This window comes from Bos grunniens, chromosome 2, assembly GCF_055505025.1.
Source record: "Bos grunniens cultivar Pamir isolate PY7600 chromosome 2, Bosgru_T2T1.0, whole genome shotgun sequence".
Taxonomy (NCBI): Eukaryota; Metazoa; Chordata; class Mammalia; order Artiodactyla; family Bovidae; genus Bos; species Bos grunniens.
In genome coordinates, this window is record NC_141166.1 from 3,287,198 (window position 1) to 3,307,451 (window position 20,254).

The 20,254-nt window shown below is 60.4% G+C and overlaps 1 protein-coding gene across 2 annotated transcripts in view; it reads right to left on the reverse strand.

The window, feature by feature from the left end:
• The window catches only part of IFFO2 (intermediate filament family orphan 2), a 45,977-nt gene that overhangs the window by 1,612 nt on the left and 24,111 nt on the right, over window positions 1-20,254 (reverse strand). Inside the window, exons 2-8 of one of the 2 annotated variants that reach the window (XM_086364803.1) lie at window positions 9,577-9,637; window positions 8,206-8,301; window positions 6,892-7,032; window positions 5,508-5,647; window positions 1,210-1,330; window positions 1,007-1,099; window positions 54-184 (exon numbers count right to left, since the gene is read on the reverse strand). In XM_086364803.1, coding sequence (XP_086220929.1) covers window positions 54-184; window positions 1,007-1,099; window positions 1,210-1,330; window positions 5,508-5,647; window positions 6,892-7,032; window positions 8,206-8,301; window positions 9,577-9,637 — 783 coding nt within the window. The remainder of the gene's footprint in view (window positions 1-53; window positions 185-1,006; window positions 1,100-1,209; window positions 1,331-5,507; window positions 5,648-6,891; window positions 7,033-8,205; window positions 8,302-9,576; window positions 9,638-20,254) is intronic. The other variant, XM_086364806.1, reaches the window with a different exon arrangement.

Genomic DNA, 20,254 nt, shown 5'->3' on the forward strand with positions numbered 1-20,254 from the left:
CACGCCAGGACACCAGCCCTGCGTCAGCAGGGAAGACGAGCGCGGGGCGGCACCTGTCCGCGGAGCCTTTGATGAGCCGGCGGCAGGTCTCCATCTGCACGTCCAGGCCCCGCTTCATGCTGCACATCTCCATGTACTCGTGCAGGTGGCGGTTCATGTCGCTCTTGGCCGTGGCCAGCTCCAGCTGAGAAGAGCCAACAGGGGAGAGAGGGCAGGCCCCGTCACCCTCACAGCAAGCCTCGCGGCGACCTCACACCCTCGGCGCCGGTGGCACTGGGGCCATCGCAGGGCACCACACCCTCCGCTGGGGTAGCCCTAGCAACTCTGGCCTTGGCACTCCTTCATGCGGACTGCGTTAGAAAAGGGTGCTCACGTTTCTGACCCTTCTCCTCAACCGAGGGCTCCATCCCTTGGGGAGGAGCCGGACTTCCCTTTCTCCCGCCTGACAATGACTGACTCTCACAGACAGGTGTGCCAGGCACACACACCTAGGCTCTGGAGCAGGGAGAACCGGGCTTGCAGGCCACTTCCTGGCTGGGGGTCTCAGGCAAGTCACTTGGTCTCTTTGACCTCATCCCCTCCTCTGTAAAATGGGCACACAGTGCCCACTGCACAGGGTGGAGGCACCCAGGCCCCCTTGGGTACACACACAGGGTATGAGAATGCCGACGGAGGCGTATTTTTAAAGGGCTCGGGGCCCAGTGTCACTTGATATCATTCAAATGTCAGTTCCCATTATTTTGAGATCACCATGTCAGTCAAATAACTTAAGAAAAAACCTCTCTGGGGCAGACAGGTATCACCACCCTCATTTTACAGATTAGGAAACTGAGGCCCTACCCAAGAGAGGGGTGACCCGCCCAGCACCAGGCCAGGAAAATCAGTGGGTGTCCTGACTCCCAATCCTGGTGCCTGCGTTGCTATCCCAGCCCCTGTTCACACGGGCACTTGATCACTGGGGGCCTTGGGCTCACGACTGGGGGACATGAGCGAGTGGGCGCCTCACCTCAATCTGGCCGATGGTCTCCTGGTACTCCTTGTCCCTCGTCTTGAAGAAGGACTCGGTCTCGTGGATCAGATTGCCCAGGTTTTCCTCTTGCTGGGGAAACGGAACAGAGCGGACAGCTTAACCGGGTGGTGGGGGCTGCCGGGAAAGAGCGAGGGATGGGGGAGCAGGGAGCGAGGCGCCCGGGCCGCCTGCCGGCTCACCTCGCCCTGTAGGTCGAGGCTCGGGTTGCAGTTGGTGAAGTCCTCCCAGAGCAGCAGCGTGTCTTCGTTCTCTTCCCACGTCAGGCTGTCACAGTCATCGTCGAAGTCAAAGGTCTCCCGCCTGTGGGGGGCACGGGTGGGCATGAGTGAACAGGCAGGCTCCAGGGGCCCAGGCGGCAGGGAGCACGGGGCATGGGGAGGGGCCTGCCAGGTGGCTGTCCAAAAACATGAGAGCAGTAGCCAGAGGGGACACGCGCCTTCTCCATGGAGCGCAGCTCTTCAAATGCAGAATGTATTTATGTATTATGGATACAAGTTAAAATGCATATTCCTAACAACGCCAGTCTTTCATTAATGAAGACTAAAGATAACATCTTGTGAATGGTTTCCATTCATTTAACAACTCATTTCTGGAGCCCCTACTATACCTGAGATGATTCACATAATCTTCTCTGCAACTTAGAAAGGTGGGTATTATTATTCCCATTTTACAGATGAGGAAACTGCAGCTCAGAAAGAATAAACTAGGGCTGAAAGCCAGATCTTTCTGTTTTCTATGGCTTTTTACTCTCCATCAAAACACAACCACAGGACCGATCACTAGGCATATATTAAAGTGTGATTCATTCCATCCTCACAACAGTCCTAAGAGGTCAGTATGATTGCTAGTCCCATTTCACAGGTAAGGAAATTGAGGCTCAGAGGGATTAGGTGGAAACTTCTAGAATAACACATGCTGGAAATCGGATTTGAATGCAAATGCTGAGTGATTTCTGGGATTCCCTATTCACTAGAACTGGCAATAGGGTAATACACCATGCAGGTCTATCTGGGACCGAGGGAGTTCTGCAGATGTACTGGTTACCCCAACTGCAGGGGAGTTCCGCCCAATACACCCATTATTCAGATGGGAAGGCTGAGGTCTGCAGGAGTAAGTCACTTGACCCAGTGAATCAGCTGGAGAGGCAGACGTGGGTCCCAAGTCCTGATTCCCATCCCAGGGCTCTCCCCGCTGCCCACACTCACTCCTTCAACAACTTTCTGGATCCTATAGTGCACCGTTCCCAACCTGCTGGGGCCACTGGGCAGGGCCCAAGAACCTCAGGAAAAGCGCTGTCCAGAGCGCCCCCTCGAGCCCAGCTCCCCACCAAAAAGCAGTTCCTGCGGGAGCCTGTAGGTGGCTCCTGGCGTCCGGCGACCAGAGCTGGGACCCGGGTGCCCTTGGAGGCATTGCCCGCCCCTTGGCCAGACAGCTCCGGGCAGGCCCCTGGGTCAAGGGTCGACCCATCACCACATCGCATACTGGACTGCTGATTTCACTTCCTTCCCGGCGGCTGGGACCAGAGGACAACCCTGGCTGAGTAATGGAGAAGGAGAAAGGACAGGAAGCTGGACAAGAGGAAGGACTCAGAAGAGGCGCCTCCATCCCCCCAGATGTGGGGGGCGGGACGAGGAAGAGGCGTGGCCATGGTGCAGAGAAAGGAGTAGATTCCTCCCCTTCTTCTGGATCTGAAGCCCAAGCAATTGATTTTGACTGAAACAAAACAGCCCTGACTCGGGCGCAGCTATTCAAAGACTTCAGAGGAACTGGCCGGTGGCAGCTTCTGGCTGGGTCTCAGCCCAGAGCCAGCAGAGAGGTCGGTGGGAGGGGGCCAGGGCCCCGCTCAGGGTGCGGTGTGATGGCTTTGGCGAGAACTGCCAGGGTGGAGGGGTGATCAGAGAATTTTGTTTTGCTTTAACTTAGGCAGCTTGACCACCAGATCAATTTAACTGATAGGTTTAATACTAAACCCAGTTCAGACCTGTCAACACTCAGGTGCCCGTTTTTGCAGCATGGCAAAGAGCACACGTGGACCCAGGAGCACAGCCTTTTAGCTCACTCCACTTGCTCCCCCACCTGGCCCGCCCGCTTTCTGGGCAGGCTGTGGATTCCTGGTGACCTGATGAAAACCTGGGAAACAATTTCTTCAAAACAGCCCTTTAATTCAACTGAATGAGCCCAGCCAGGGTTTCTGGGGCCTAAACCCAGCTGGACACTTAAGAATGCCCACAGCAACCTTCGGAAAACCTAGACCTGCCCAAGGGTTCTCTCCCAAAGCCCCTCTCCTCAGTGAAAGACAAGAATGTGCAAAGGGAGGGGTGCGTGTCTGCACGCTAAGCAGCTTCAGTCGTGTCCGACTCCTCTGTCCATGGGACTCTCCAGGCAAGAACACTGGAGTGGGTTGCCATGCCCTTCTCCAGGGGAGCTTCCTGACCCAAGGATCAAACCCGTGTCTCTTACATCTCCTGCATTGACAGGCGGGTTCTTGACCACTTGCGCCACCTGGGAAGCCCATGAGAAGGGGTAGGGGTCGGGGGGTGTTGAAAGATGAATCAAGAGCCTAGGAGTCTCCTTGTTACCCTCAAAACAGCAACCCCTGCTCTCCGCAAACACAGCGCCATCCCAGTTCCGTTTCAAGGGAACAGGAACCACAGGGAAGTGTCACGCAAACCCATCCCACCTGGGTCCGACTCCTGTCTTCCTGCCGAGTCACCAGGGTGGGGATGGCGTGGCAGGAGAGACAGAAAGAGGACACAGACAGCACTAGACCGAGATCCAGGCTCTGTCCCGACCCGCCTGCCCTCTCTGAGCTGTTTCCTCATCTGTGATGAAGGGCTGGGCGGAGTGAGCATTGGACTCTACTACCCTCGGCCAGCCCCAAGCATGGCAGGAAGGGTCTGGAGAGGCCCGGGCCCCTGGCTTCTAAAATGAGCATGATGGCAGGGGCACCGGCGACTGGAGAGGCCCTCCTGGAGGGGCACCGTGAGGGTGGCGACGGCTCATCTGAGTCAAGCACTCAAATCCAGCCCTGCTGTTGGGACACCCAGGACTCCTGGGGAGGGACAGCAGGCCAGGAAGCATGCTCGGCCGTGAGGCTCAGAGACCAGGGGGTTGGGGGAGAAGGAAGTGGGAGGGAAGATGGAGCCCTGGGCCAGGGCTCAGGGGACCAACGGCAGGGGACTCTGGGGAGAGGGCCGGCAAGGGCAGGCCCGTGGGGCGGGGAAGGTAGACTCAGAGACGCAGCCCCAGCCTGCTGTCTGACCACAGCCCTGAGCTGAATCAGCCCCTGCCTGCAGCCGCTCCCCTCCCCACCCCGCGCAGGACACCACGTGGATGCGAGCCAGAGGAGGGTCAGGACTGCAAGTGTGGCATGGACTCACCAGGGCTGCAGTGGATCCCTGCCCCAGACAGCCGTGCCCAGCTAGTTCCCAGCAAACCAGCTGTCTGCAGAGGCCAGAGCGGGCTGCCCAGGTGCTGGTACTCATTGTTCTTTAGTCACTAAGTCATATCCGGCTCTTTTGTGACCCCATGGACTGCAGCCCGTCCAGCTCCTCTGTCCATGGGATTTCCCAGGCAAGAATACTAGAGTGGGCTGCCATTTCCTTCTCCAGAGGATCATCCCAACCCAGGGATCGAACGCGAGTCTCCTGCACTGGCAGGCAGGTTCGCGAGCCACCAGGGAAGCCCAGGTGGGCAGCATGTGACAGTTTCCCATCGTGGCAAATTTAAGCTATCAGTGTGCCCCTGCTGAACCTGAGTGGGCAGACATCAGCTTTCACGAGCTGGTACAAACCGGCTCCAGCCCACCACTGGCCACACGAGAGCCCAGACTCTGCCACTGACCCAGGCCGCCGCTTAACCCAAGGGAAAAAACATTGTTTTTACTTTGTATGGTGATAAATGTTAGGCTTACTGTGGTGAGCATTTCACAATATACACAAATACTGAATCACAAGGTTGCATATCTGAAACTAAAATAAACTTACATGTCAGTTATATCGCAATTTAAGGAAGAAAAAAAAACTGTCCACAAATATGACCACTATTTGGCTTCCCCAGTGGCTCAGCAGGAAAAAATCTGCCTGCCAAGCAGGAGACGTGGGTTCAACCCCTGGGTCGGGAAGATCCCCTGGAGAGGGCAATGGCAACCCACTGCAGTTATTCTTGCCTGAAAAATCCCACGGACAGAGGAGCCCGGTGGGCTACAGTCTATGGGGTCGCAAAGAGTCAGACGCAGCTTAGCGACTAAACAACAGAAATGAGCACTATTACCAGTTCGGCCTTTTCTGAAAATGTGAAACTCCCCAAATTCTAAATGTTGAAAATGAATCCAGATTCTCTCAGAATACCACGCTGGCCAACAAAACATGTGGAGGCTACTCGTCAGCCAGCCCAGGGCACCGGTTTGCGTCCCTTGCCCTCGCAATCTGGGGAGACAGAGAGGAGCTCCGGGCGCCAGGGCAGCCAGGATACTCACAGCTGGTTAAACATGCGCTTCATCTCGTCTGTGATGTTCATGGAGCCGACCTCGTCATCTGAGAACCGGTTCACCTCCCCATCCTGCTCGGAGATGTCGTCGTCAGAAGCCACCTTACGCTCTTTCTTTTTGGGGACCACCTGACCCGGGAAGAGAAAGATAAACGTCACTCGGCAGCCCTGCGGGAATGGGGGGCAGGGTGGACTGGGAAGGGAGGCGGTGTCCCGAGGCACGGATGGAGCGCGGCTGGGGCGGCCACTGCCAGGAAGGATGCAGGTCCTCTAAGAAGCAGGTGGCGTTAGCAGGAAGCGTGAGGTGGGGAGGCATGCGGGACGGAGGAACAGACGGCCTGGCCCCTTCCCTGCCCTGGGAGGCCTGGAGATTCGGCCGGCCGGACGTCTCAGAGCTCCCCGGAGAGACAGAGAAGCCCTTACACAGGTCAGATGGCTCCATGCTTCCCAGAGCCCTCCTGCTCCCATGCAAAGGCGACAGGTAGGCAGCCCCGGGTTCAACGAGCTTCCTCCACTCCAAGCAGACAAGACGCAACCAACCAGAGGGGCAGCAAGAAGGCACCCAGGGGAGCCCAGACCTCATCCCACTACATCCAGAGTCACACACTTAAAGCCAACAACACACTGCTCTGCCCTGGGCTCAGGCAAAAGCCAAACCACAACCCCAAACTCAAGAAGCAGCCTTTAGAGAATGACAGACGCCCTTCAGGCAGCTGGACCAGACCCCAAGCCCTCCCTGGAGGACACTCGCCAGTGCTAACCCATCGCCTTCACTCTGGACACAGACGCCTGCTCGCTGGGGGGTAGGGAAGTGGGGGACTGAATGAGTCTCAATGTGGGAATGAAAAAAGAGTCAACAGGCCAACAGTTCCCCTTCTGAATTCTGAGGCTTGAGGGCTAGGGCTCAGGCCGGCTTGCCTAGGGCTCCCACAGTCTGGCCAGGGCTCCCCGACCATGGCCCTGGTCCCCGGGCTCCTGCTCCCAGGAGAGACAGGAGGCAGGGCAAGCGGCCCAAGGTGGACAGACAGACTGAGCCCTGGAGGGTCCGGAGACCTGAGTCCTCGTCCCAGCTCTGCGGCCACGTTCTTCCAGGAGCCCGTCACGTCGCCCCCCCTACCCCCCTGGTGAGTGGTGTCCTCAGACGTAGGATGAAACAAGCGGTCAGCCTCAATGATGGAGTCATACATGCCTGTGAGCCTATGCAGTCCCTGATTCTACACTTCCCTGGGAGGCCGGAGCGTTGGGCAAAGGCTACCTGGGGGTGGGTTGGGGAGGCGGGGAGGGACGTGGGGCGGAGTGTGAGGGGCCCGGGGCAGGGTGGCCGGGGCGGGTGGCGGGCAGTGCCGGCTGGTGAGTGGGGCGGCCCTCATCACCTGGAAGATCTTGGACACGTCTTCCGAGTTCCGCTGCTGTGCGACATCGCACAGCTTGGCCGTGATATCGATCCGGCGGCAGATGTCCATGTCCACCTTCATGGCCTTTTCTTGGATCTTTGTGTCCAGGTCTGTCATGGGCTGCAGGGAGGACAGCAGGGGGTTACGTGAGCTGGGGGGGGCCCCAAGCAAGGGGTGGGGGGGAGGCACCCCCAGGCTCCGGCTGGATGGAGGGGTGGGGAGACCCCCCAGATGCTGGGCAGGAGGTCCCCGCAGTCCGAGGGGGGTCCTGCAGCCTTTGCTGGGCGTGAAGGGTCGGGCCAGCGGCTCGGGGTCGGGGCAAGGGGCGGGGGGACGTGGGCACCGTGGGGACCAAGGAAGACTGCATTTGCCAGTCTCCCTAAGGGCCAGAAGGCACCCTCTCAGCAGACACGGCGTCAGGGTTGGTTTTGTCCGAACAAGGGAAAAGAAAGACGCGTCCCAGCGCTGAAAGGCCGCCCTGCTCCCGCAGCGGGTTTGCCCCACCTCTCCCCAGCAAAGATTCCTCCTAGGCTGACAGTGGGGGCTACCTCGGATGGGTGGGGATCACCCAGACCCCGGTAAGGGGGGCCTGCTGCCCTCTTCCAGCCACCCCAGCCTCACACCGCCCAGGGCAGAAGCCACGGCCGGCGGAGGCACACATCCTGGGCTCTGTCTCCCTCCTGCAGTCTTTCTCTACATACTAACCGCGGCCCGAAGGTGGCAGGAAACCAGGTCCCCAGCAGGAAGGAGGCCCTTGCTGCTCTGCCAACAGCTGCCCCCCGCCCACAGTGACTCAGAGGAGCTCCGACTGTCCCAAGGACGCGCATACCGGCCAGTCCCGACTCAACAGAGCAACCTCAGGGAGGCCGCTGGCTCGGGTGGCCTTTTGGGCCGGCGCAGACCAGACCCGGGGTCCCCTTCAGCCTGCCATCGGCATCCCCCACTCCCAGACACAGAGGCCCCCGGCTGCCCCCGCCCCCCCGCCCCCACACTGGTGAGCCGGCGGAGTCGGAGCGAATGCACACAGGCTGTCAGAGGAGCCCGGGGCGGGCGGATGGGTTAAGCAGCTGATTAATGCATCTCTACTCAGACCACGGGAAGCAGAGGGTGGGGCGGGGAGGGGGGCCTGATCTCTGATGCATCCGTCATCCTCACAGGTCAAACACAGCCAGCCAGGACTCTAACTAGAAGCCGAGCTCTGGAGCCTCGGAGTGAATGAAGCATTCTGCATGATGGGTGGGGGAGTGGGGGGGGGTTCATGACACCTGGGGGGTGGCGGCCGGAGGCACTTACGTCACTCATGAGTCCCTTAAACACCACCAGCTCGGCCTTGAGACGCTCAATCTTCTCGTTCATCTCCTCCTGGATGGCTTCCGCCTCCTGCGCTGCCTACAAGGAACGGAGACCGGGGAGGGGTCAGGGGGGGCTGGGTGGGCTCCCTGATGCGGGGCGGAGAGGCCAGACACCGGGCTTTAGAGCCCCAGATGGATGCCTGACATCCAACCATGCCGGGTGCCTCTGTGCCCCAGGGGAGGGGAGCCAAGACCTTGACCCAGCCTGGCTCCCCGCTCAGCCCTCACTTCACCCCTCGGCCTGAAACAATTCTTTTCTGAGAACTGTAAATTGGATGGAAAAATCCATGGCAGACGTTGAGAGAAAAAGTAGATATAAAAGCGATTCCAGTAGGTCAAAATAGCAGGTCAATGTACGTCAAAGTGCCGATACATGACCATCTCCGATCTCCAGAATGGCAACATCATGCGTGTCAACCTCACTGAGCGTGCACACCCAGGGGCTGTACATGTACACACAAACGCCCAGAAGGTCACGCGCCAACTCAGCAACAATGGGGCGGGGAGAACCGGAGGCTAAGTTTTGTTTTCTTCTCTGTGCTTCCCTGAACTTTCCAAGTGTTGGCCCGTGAACATGTTACGTTTGTAAAGTAAAAAGACCTTTTCTCACAAAAGAAAGCAGGGCTGGGGGGAGGGAACCTTCATGCTTTTCCTTCTACACGTTATTTTAACCATTCCTTGACGTTGATGTCTTTTAATGTCTCCTTGACATTATTTTAATCCCTAACTTCCTTAGAAGATCAACGCTTATCTTCTTTCTTTCTTCTTTGGTTATTTATGTAGGCGATCCATGCTTTAACTATCAGAAGGCGATGTTTTCAGTGTTAAAAACAGTCACCCATGGCTTCTCACGGGGTTGCCACTCTTGTGTCCATTTGGCAGAGAGGAAAACAAAGCTGAGAAGGTCAAGTCTGCTGCCCGGGGTGCACCATCAGCCCATGTGAAGCAGGGCCCAGAACACAGAGCCACCAAGCCAGAAAAGCCAGAGGCTGTCCTCACACCTGCCGTGGAGCACCACTGGGGCTGGGAGCCCACCTGGCGACAAGCCCCCCAGCCCTTTCCGAGGCACTTGGCCCCAAGTCCAGTCCTGCGTGGCTGAGACAGCAACAGAGCTCTTGTGCCCAGGCTTTTCTGCAACTGTGTGCCGGGGGTGCCTTCCCAGCCCCCAAGCAGGGGCGATGGGAGAGGCTCCTGGCTCCACAGAGGAGAGGCTGAGCTGACACAGCCCAGAGGCTGTGCTGGGAACTGGCCCCCAGCCCCGCCCCTCGACCGCGTGGCTCGCCCCCAGCCTCTCCCGGCCGGGACCTCTTACCTCCTGCAGCGTGTCCACCATGGTCTGCAGGTTCACGCGCTTGGCGAGCTCCTCCTCCCACCTGCAACAGCCAAGAGGGACAGGCGGTCAGAGGGTGGCCTCTCCCGGGCAGCCCACCCCCAGGCACAGTGCCAGCACCCGCCCTGGATCGCCCCCGCGCTGGCTGAGGAAGGTGCAGCAGGGACTCCAGCCCTGCCTGTGTCCCGGAGCTCCCAGGCAAGGGGGCGGTGGGTGGATGCACGATGCCAGGGGACGAGCGCCAGGCTCCGGGCGTGAGCACAGCCCCGAGGGAGACATGGGGGAGGGGCCCCCGCCCCGCCCCTGTGCGCTCAGTGCAAGGTGCTGCCCATATGCCGCTGCCCCTTCCATTCCCGTGAGACGCGGTCCTGAGGCTGTTCTCAGGTGTCAGGATACACCCAACACCGCGTTCAGGCTCTCCTTTGCACCCACAAAAAACAAACTTTTTTCGTGCCAACCATTGCAATCTCAGTCAATCTGTCATGCCACCTACCCTAACCAACAAAGACATCTCCCACGTAGCTGTTATCATCCCTTTCTTACAGATGAGGAAACTGAGGCTCAGAGAGGTTACATATCTTGCCCAAAAACACACAGCTAGTTAGGGGATGGGGTTGGACTTCAAACCCAGGTCTGTTTTATTACATTAAAACAAAAAAGAGATATAAGTCTCACTTATTTAATGCCTGGGCTTCACTGCCGGCTCAGATGGTAAAGAATTGGCCTGCAAAGCGGGAGACCTGGGTTCGATCCCTGGGTAGGGAAGATCCCCTGGAGGAGGGCATGGCAACCCACTCCAGTATTTGTGCCTGGAGAATCCCCACAGACAGAAGAGCCTGGTGGGCTATAGTTCATGGGGTCGCAGAGTTGGACACAAGCACATTTCATGCCTAAGTGAGGGTGAGGGCAGGCAGGGCCAGGACTCAGACTCGCTGGGGGCTCCAGATCGGGTGCTGGTGACCCTGCTGGGCTCCCCGTGGACCGTGGACCCCGGGGAGCCCTGACCCCCTCCCCACCTGCTGCCCCAGAGAGGTGGGCCCTTCTCCAACCGCGGGACAAACAGACGGGGGGCTTCTCTCTTTCTTCACCCTGGGGCTTCCTCCCTACATAGCCTCAGAACAGGCAGGTCTGAAGCCTTGAGGATGCTGTCGGGGCCAGCTAAAAATAGGCCAGAGGGGAGGGATGGCTGAAGAGCGGGTTACGTCACTGGCTTTTGGAAACAAGAGAAAACGGATACTGTTTGCACACACAGAGGAAAATTCCTCCCCTTTCCCACACGAGACACAGACGGCCCCGGGCAAGGCTCCCAGAGGACACACACACTCCCCCCTCCCTTTGGTCTTCACCAGCCCCCGGCGGTGGCGGCCGGGCCTCGATCGGCAGTGGGCGGCAGAGTTCAGAACCCCGTGGGCAGCGGGGCTGGGTGGGCGTCCTGGAGTGGATGAGAGATACAGAGGGACCCAAGGAGGGGCAGGGAGAGAGTCTAAGAGTCTGACCCGGGCAGGACTGTCTCATGGAACACTCCTGTGGCACAAATGGGGACACCGAGGCCCTGTGTGTGAGAGGAGCCTGCCCAAGGTCACCCAGCATGCCATGGGCAGGGCCAGGAGTCCAGGGAACAGCTGGGGAACGGGAAGCCCAGGTGGAGAGAAGCTCAAGGCTGCCCCCAGCTCGCCCAGCCGCACAGGGTGTCCAGGGCTGCCCTCGAGCGAGGCCGAGGCCCAGAATACAGGGCCCGAGCTGAATCATCCCTCCTGGCCACGCTGCCCTGAGGTGGGCAGGGGGCTGGCTTCCAAAGCTGCTGAGCAGAGCGGGGCCAAGGGAGGGCGCTGACCACAGCCTGGCCCCCAGGGCCGGCCTCACTACTGCGTTCCTGCAGCAACAGCCAGATAAGGGGGGGCGGCAGGGATGGGATGTGGGCACCCAGGGGCATCTCACCCCCACACACACACCAGCTTCTCAGAGGAGCCTCTGGGATGAGGCCAGCCCCCTCTCACTTTTCCTTTTCCTGGAAGCAACCTTCTCGTGAGGAAGGTGGGGCAGCGGGTCAACAGACCCATTGAACAGACAGGAAAAGTGAGGCCCAGCAAAGGAGAGCAATGTGTCTCAGGTCAACGCAGAGCGAAGACACAAGCCACGTCTTTGGATCCTCAGACACAGGAGTCGCAGTAGCAGCAGCCCACTGATTGGCGAGCACCACTCGAGTCCCCTGCACTGGGCTCAGTGCCCTGGACACATCTCATTGGCTTGCATCTGACCTCTTAACCCTCTCCTGTAAAGACATTTTCCCCAAACCCATTTTGCAGATGAGAGAGCTGAGGTTCAGAGAGGTGTGACCTGTCTAAGGCCACAACCAACCAGTCAGCAGGGATGGGACTTCAGCCAAGCTCACGCTCTCACTGGGACGAGCGTGGGCGTCACCCGGGGACCGCGCTCACGCGCAGAGTCGGCTCAGCAGGTCTGGGGCGGGGCTCGTTTCTCATGCGCTCCCCAGCGGAGGCGCTTTGGGGGCCCCCTCACCTCGCTACGCTGCAGCCCAGGTGAGCCTGTACAAGCGATGTCCAGAGCTGGATGGGTGCACGGCCAGTGCCCCTGCCCCCAGGAGGCCCAGGAAGGACCCCTGTGTGTTGGCAGCAGCTGGCTTGACAGACCGAGCCCGCTGCCCACGCTGACCTCCCCTCCCGGCCCGCGGCGGGAAAGCTTGGCTCTGCCCGCTTCCACGTTGACAGTGCAGAATCGCTTTGCCCTTCAGCTGCTCTGGCTGACTGGGGTGAGAGGATGGGTGAGCGATGTTTCTTGAGGAGCCCCAGATGCCCTGCATTCACGGCAACTCAGCCGAGGGGGAGGGAGCGCCAAGCTGAGCCAGAAACTGGTCAACCAAGCTGTGGGCTCCAGGACATTCCAACACCTGCTTCCCAGGCCCGTCCCCTCCCCTGCCCTGGCTCTGCTCACGGGAGCTCGGTTTCAGCAGGAGGGGAGTTTCAGGCATCGGGAGCAACAGAAGCACAGACAGGCCAGCAGGAAGCCAGGGACAAGCCAGCCGCCACCAGGAGGGACACGCGCATGGGGGGCCGGGGAAGCCAGGGACAAGCCAGCCGCCACCAGGAGGGACACGCGCATGGGGGCCGGGGGCTGCTGAGCACACAGTGGGTGAGAGGCTGCAGAGGGACTGCCTCCCCGTGGGAAAGGTGGGAAAAGGAAGGCCCAGCGTACCCAGGCACCCAGGCAACGCCAGCCAAGGCAGGGCAGCCCGAATCATTTCCATCCACCTCTGCCTTTCCTGACCCACCAGCTCATAAAACTTCCAAACTCTTTTTTCTCTTGAAGGGAGTGGAGAGAGGGACAGGTATTGGTCACTTTCAGGGTGGTGAACACCATGCTGGGCCTTCATAGACACATAAAAGATAAACTATCACTTAATCCTGCCCTAAGGGTGGTCCCCATTTTACAGGCAGAGGAGACAGAATCAGAGGTAACCCGATTCCCTTTTCCCACCCGCCACTTCAGCCTCCTGAAATCTATCCATTCTCCCAGGCCTGTCTCACATGTCATCTCTCCTCCAAACCAAGGCAGCCACTCCCCTGGCTTTCCCTCCTTGAGCCCAGGCTTGACCTGGCAGGCCACAGGATGCCATCATCCCCAGGGCCACTTAGCAGCAGTGTCTTATCCACGGAGCCAGCCCACAATGCCAGGGACAGCAGCAGACCACCCTCCGTCTCCTCCACGCCGAGGCGTGCTCAGGCCCAGGTCTGGCTCACGCTCCCACCAGCCCACGGGGACTCTCTCTGGCCCCCAGCATCCTCCCACTCTCTCCCCACCTGCGGACGCCCTCCAGCCACAGCTCTCACAACGGTCTAGGCTGTGGATGCTCACGAAGCAGGCAGGATGGATGATGGCGGTGCTGATGCTGGCGTGACCGGGCGGCCCCCACGGACGGGGCGCTGACGGTGTGCCCGGCACCACCCACAGAGCCTGCCTTCAGCTTCACAGGAACCTCTAGGCCGGGTTAGATCATCTCCACGGGACTGATGAAAACACTGTAGTCCACAAGCATGAGGCACCTCCCCCAGAATCACACAGCGGGCCGGGGGGCTGGGGTAGGGGGAGGGTGCTACTCTACAGAAACAAGAGACACGGAATTTCCAGAAACGAAGGCTGAAAGGGCCCAGAGTCCACCTAGACCACACCTCTGAGTACACAGATAAGCAAAGTGAGGTGCAGGGGCGCCCAGGGCGTGGACAGCGGGGCGGGCGCCCTCCCCTGCCCCGGCCAAAGGGCTTCAGTCTGAACCCCGGCATCTGCTTCCATCGCTCGGAGCCTCAGTCTCTCCATCTATAAAGGAGACGGAGTGTGAGCCCAGCACCCTCCAGGGACGCTCAAGAAGAGCCATTCTGCCCCTACACTCTGGGCCCAGACCGGGGAGCCCACAGGGGCAGACATGCGTGCAGACAGCAGGGCCAGCTCCTCCAACACCCGCCTCCAGAGGTCTCGGGCACCTGCGCCTGGCTGGTCGGGGCCCAGAGCCGGGGAGATGCCGGTTCTAGGTGGGGAAGCGGGTACAGAGGGGCGCTGCACGGGCCGGGTCTAAAGCGGGGGTCTGGCCCCTCCCTAGCAGTTCCTGATAACTACTTCCATGCTCCCTGCACTAACCCCAGCCTCACTTGTAAGGAGTCACACAGTTGTTGAATGGATTTGCTGAATGAATGGATGGATGACCCAGGTGGCAAGCGCCCTCCCCAGCCGGGGACCCTTGGACGGCGTCCTCAGTCTGAGCCCCAGCCTGGGGGCCTCGCCACTTAGCTCCGACCGTCCGCTTGGCTCCAGAGCCTCCCCCGGGAGAGGCCCCGCGCTGCGGGGCGGGCTGGCCAGGCCGGAAGCGGGCTTGGAGAAGGAGAAAGCGTGTCTGTCCCGCTCTCCGCAGCTCCAGGCCGGGGCAGAAGAGCAGGGAGGTCAGGGCGGCGGGTGGGGGGAAGAGATGCCTCCCCGGCGTCCACACGGGCTCAGCCACTGTCTTAGCAGAAGGAGCGGAGGCAGCCGCCCACCCAGCCCCCCAGCCCCGGCCAGATGTGGTCGCCTGCATTCCTGCGGACCCGCCGCTGGGCCACGTGATGGACGGGAAGTCTGGGCAGGCTGCTGGGGGGAGGGGAGGCACGGAGGGGCCAGCCCCCGACCCCCACCCCCAGCCAACGACAGGGCCAGGGTCTCCCTGCCCCCACGAGCTCGGGGTGACAGACTCGCAGGAAAGGGGCCACAAAGCCCGGCTTCAGAGGGGCGGAAGGCTGGGCTGAAGTCACTGGCAGAGGGACTGACTCACGGCTGCTTCACTTCCTGTGGGTCACAGAAAGAGGCTCCGGGGCTCCAGCTCCGGAGGAAAGCGAGTACAGCCCCGCAAAACCATTGCAGTCCCAGGGACAGCCCGGAGGCCTCTGGGGAGAAAGTCCTGGGGACCCCGGGGCGGGGGCAGTGGGAGACCGGGTCAGCATGCTGTCCCTGCTGCTGGCTGGCTGTGTGCCTCTGGGCGGGAAGCGCAGCCCCTGTGAGGCTGTGAGAACACACGGGGTCCAGTGGTGGGGTGCAAACGCCCAGCCCCTCCCCTGACACAGACAGCACACTGCAGACGCTCCGAGGCTCAATTCCGACTGCAGGATCCCACGGCTGGCTCCAGCGGCCAGGCCTCCGGGGGGCTGGGAGGCGCCGCAGGAATGGTCCACACCTTGCCAGGGAGGGCGAGCCACCGGCACGCCCAAGCCAGCTCACTCAGGTGATGGGAAGCAAGCTCAGGTGAGGCTGGGCCAGAGCCATGGGTGGAAAACTTCATTCGGGGCCAAGCGTGGGCCCTGCCTCCGGCGGCGGGCAGGTGGGCAGAGGACAGTTTGCACCCGGGGCCCGGGGAGCTCACCCCATGTCATGTGACTCCGGCCGGGGGCCTGCTGGAGCCATGCTGCCCACCTGCCTGCCTGCCTGTGGGCCTCTGCGCTGCCCAACCACCCACAGACGCAGAGAGGTGCCCCTGGCCTACCCACGCGGATGTGCCTTGCCCCAGCCTCACGGCAGAGCCTGAGCCCCGAGTGCCAGCTCCTTGTGTAGACTAACGTCTGAGCTGGAGGACCAGGCAGACCAGAGCGACCCTTCCTCAAACACAGTTTCGCGGAAGCCAGCGGGCTACAGATCAGAGCGGGCATTTGGCAGGCCCCTACCCGCTGACTTCTGCCGGGCCCCCTAGAGAGCTGGAAATTCACAGACGGGTCAACTGCCCCCTCCACGCCCCCTCCTTGCCCAACACCACAAACAGTTCACGGCAGAGGCAGAGAGAGAAACACAGGTGAGCAAGAGCGCGGCGGGAGCGGGTGGGCAGCCCAGCAAGGACGCGCGTGGGCCTCCATGGCCCGACTTCCCGCTCTCGTCGGTACACTGCACCTTCTCTCTGCAGTCACCGGCGGGGCCGGGCCCCCAGCCTGTGCGTGGACAGGCCCCTGGCCCCCCGAGCCCCGCTCGCATGGGTACCTCCCAGCGCTGCCTCCCCCGCTCACCATCTCCTTCCCCGTGGACTCCGGCGCTCCCATCCGCACCCAGCCCCTGATCCGGGGAAAAGGGATGCCTCCCAGACGTGCCCATCAGAGGCCCAGCTGCCCAGCTGCACTCTGCTGCTCAGAGGGAAACACAAATTAAATGCCAACTGATTGTCTCCGCGGAGGAGGTATTAATTTAATGTGAACACTTAACCAGGGCAGCCGATTCCATTACAGCCGGTGGTAATGGCCCAGGCAGGCCGGAGCACAGGCTGGGAGCTGGTGATAGGCTGGGTGGAGCAGCCACGTTATCAAGTGTGCGCCTCTTCCCAGCAAGCGGGCACCGCACACACGCGCGTGTGCATACGCAGACACACACGCACAGGCGCGAACTCGCTCTCAACTTGAAATCGAAGCTGCCTCCAGGGCTTCCCGACAGAGGGTGTGTGCAAGGCTACTCAGGGTGGGTGGGGGTCTCAGGTCTGCTGGGGAGCACCCTGTGGAGGAGAGGGTTCTGGGCTAGAAGGGGCGGGGACCCTGGCTCGAGTCCAGCTCTGTCGCTAACTCACTGCACGAACCCGGCAAGCCCTTCCTCCGCTGGGGCCTCTGGTCCATAATACAATCTCTGAGTCCCTCTAGATAAGACCTGCACACCCTGGATGTGGCCCTTCCTCGGAGCCAGAAAGAGGAGACAGCCTCAGGGACATCACTGCTACCCAGAGTCACCCAGGGTGATGGCATCGAGCCACTGGCCCCTGCCCTCAGCACCCATGACCAGCAAGCCAGGACTGGGGTGGCAGCACGCGTTTCTAGAGTAGATTTTTACTGGAGAATAGCTGCCTCATGATGTCGAGTTGGTGTCTCCTACATGGCAGAGAGATCAGCTGTCTGTATACACAGGTGCCCCCTCGGGCCTCCTTCCCATTCAGGTCACCACAGTGCGTTAAGCAGAGCTCCCTGCGCTACACGGTACCTTCTCCTTAGTTATCTGTCTCATTCACAGCGTCAGCAGTGTATGGGCTTCCCTGGTGGCTCGGGGATAAAGAACCCAGGAGACCCAGGCTCAGTCCCTGGGCTGGGAAGATCCCCTGGAGGAGGAAGCGGCAGCCCACTCCAGGATTCTTGCCTGGAGAATCCCATGGGCAGAGGAGCCTGGAGGGCTACAGTCCACAGGGTCACAAAAGAGCCGGACACGACTGAGCATGCAGCACACGCACACATCGATCCTTCTCCAGTTCCTCCCACTCCCTTTTCCCCTTTGGTATCCACATATTTGTTCTACGTGGGTCTATTTCTGCTTGGCAAATAAGATCATTCATCCATGTTTCTAGAGTCCACACATAGGCGCCAATACACAATATTTGTTCCTCTTCCTATGCATTGGTTCAGCCTTTGTCCACTCATCCATTCCATGCTTGGTTCTGGAGTGCGTGCCATGAGCTGCTCAGGCCCGACAGAATCAAAGGTGACGTGAGCCTCCACCAGGCCCTCTGAGCAGGGCAGCAAACCGAGAGGCCGCCCGCTGGTCCCCGGCCAGAAACCTCAGTTTCCCCCTCTGTGGAAAGGCGGCGGCAGCCCTACCTTGCAGGCTTCATGGACGTTAAAAGCACTCAAGGGAAGGTAAACAGGCACCCTTCTGGACGAGGGCCGTTCTCACCGCTGGCATGGCCCAGCCTGGCCCTGTCTGGGAGAGGCAGCGACAGGTGGGTGTGCGAGGCCCGGACACCCAAGCAGGGACACGTCTTCACCCTGCCCCGACCCTCTGTGGATCTAGAAGCAACTGAGAGGGGCTGGCAAGTGAATTTTCCCAGCCAGGCGGTGAAAGCAAGCCCGGCCAATGGACAGCAGGGCTGAGCTGCATGGAGTCATTCCCACTCGCCCTGCCTGTTCCGGTGACCACGGCTGCCCTTTACCGGGCAGCTGGCAGGCCTCCGGGGCACTCCGCGGGTGGTCACCAGGCCTTGAGAGAGGCGGGGAGGAAAAGACTGGCAAGTCTGTCACTGGACCGCAGCCCCCAGGCCCACACCCCCTCGGGCAACGAGGCAGCCAGCGTCAGTGCAAGCTACCCGGTACCGGGTCCTTTCTCTCTTTTAAAAAAAAAAAAAAATTTTATTTGGTCACACCAGGTCTTAGGTGCAGCATGCGGGATCTTTACTTGCAGCACATGAACTCTGAGCTGCAGCACGTGAGATCTAGTTCCCCGACCAGGGATCGAACCCAGGCCCCCGCACTGGGAGCGTGGAGTCTTAGCCACTGGACCCCCAGGAAAGTCCCAGTGTATCGGCCCTGTCTCTGCCCAGACTTACTGTGTGATCTCGGGCAAGTCCCTTCTCCTCCTCTAGCCTCACTTTCCCGTTCTTGATGCAATGGTGTCAGACTGGGTAAGGTCAAAGGGCTCCCCCAGTCAGGCCAAGAAACAACTCCCACAGTGCCTAGACAGACACCCCATGCCATCAGGAAAGCCATCTGATGAACCACAGAGACTCAAAGCAGCCGGGACACCAGCCTTTGGGTTCAAACCAGTGTGTCTGCTGGAGAGGGGGGCAGGGGTTCTGAAGTCAGAGGTCCTGGGGTCAAACCCCAGCTACATACACTCCTTGCCCCTCTGTGACTGGCCAGAGACCGCCAACCCTCTCTGAGCTTTGCTAAGACCACCCACCTCGCAGGGCTGTTTGCAACTAGTCAACGGACCCGTGATGACAGGTGCAGTCCGCGGCTTCACCCTCGCGACCTCCCAGCTGCCGGTGGTCAGAGCGACTGGGAGCGTGGGCCCAGGCCACACTGCAAGTGACGGGGCCGGACCTGAACCCAGGACTGGCTGACCCCACAGCCTCTGTGCACCGTAGTCATCACGTGGACGCGATGGGGAGAATGAGCCAGACGCCGCCGCCACCTGGCTGGGGACGGGGGCACATGGCGGGGGCGGGGGGCGGCCGAGGGAACGGAGCCAGATGCTGACACCGCGGCTTCCACGGCCAGCAAAACCCAGCCAGTGACCTGCTTCTGCCCTCCCCGCCCCTCGACAGGCCCCAGGAAGGAACGGGCACTGCTCAGGCTTAGAGGTCTGTCCTGACGAGGATCACCATGGCAGCAGGCAAGGCTAAGGCAGGAGGAGTCCCTTGGTCTTGTGGGGTCACCCCGGCAGGCACTGAAGGTCATTCTCCCAGGTCCAGACGCCCCTGCTCATGTGCCCCCCGTCCATCCCAGGCTCCAGCTGTTTACACCAGCCTTCCGTTCCAGTTACCCAGCGTCCACATCTACCAGGTGGCCAGCGTCACTCCCGCTTTGGTGCCGTTTATTGAAAGCCCCTTTGGAGACCCGGCAGCTCTGTGGATGCCAGTCACCCAGAGCTGACGGTTGGGGGGCAGTGCCCTCCTTGCAGTGCCTCTGTCTACAAACCACACCCAAGTGGCACTGACCCCCTCTCCCCAGGCAAGCAGGCCACTACGAGAAGTGGCTCAGTGACCACCTCCCGGGGAGGAGGAATCTGCTTCCCAGAGCGCAGGCCCCCGTCAAGTTTCTGGGACACCACTTCCAACCTCTTCCAGGCTTGCAACACCTTCATCACCTCCTCCAGGAAGCCCTTCAGGACTTCCCCAGAAGGAGGCACTCCACCCACCTAAGTGTCTCCAGCCCTGGCACGTGCCTTCCTCACAACATCTGGGGTACTCTAAGTGTTCACTTCTCTGCCTCTCTCATCAGACTCTGCTCTCCTGGAGAAAGGGAGGACTTGCTCTCACTGTAAAATGCTTATTTCGTGCTAGACTATTCACTTACTCTCACCCTGGCTCTGTGAGGCAGGCGTTACCCTTCCCACTTTACAGGTGAGTAAACCGAGGCCCAGGGGAACCGCCTTGCTCCAGGCCAGGCCCAGGTCCACCTGACTCCCATGTCTGAGCAGCCTGGCAGTGGTAAGAATGTTCCACTGGTTCTGTAAACCCCACTCCCTACCAGGTCTCCCAACACACTGCTCGGGAAACACCCCCAAATGACCCTGCCAGGGTCAGCACTGGTGTGCAGCCCTGGGTCATGGCCACTGACTTGGAAGCCGGCCGCTTAGTCTGTTGACTCACTTCCTGGGCCCCCGGGTGGAGAAAGGCCCTAGGGGTCCCCCTCCACCGGCCATGACGGACCTGCCCACAGCCTGCTGC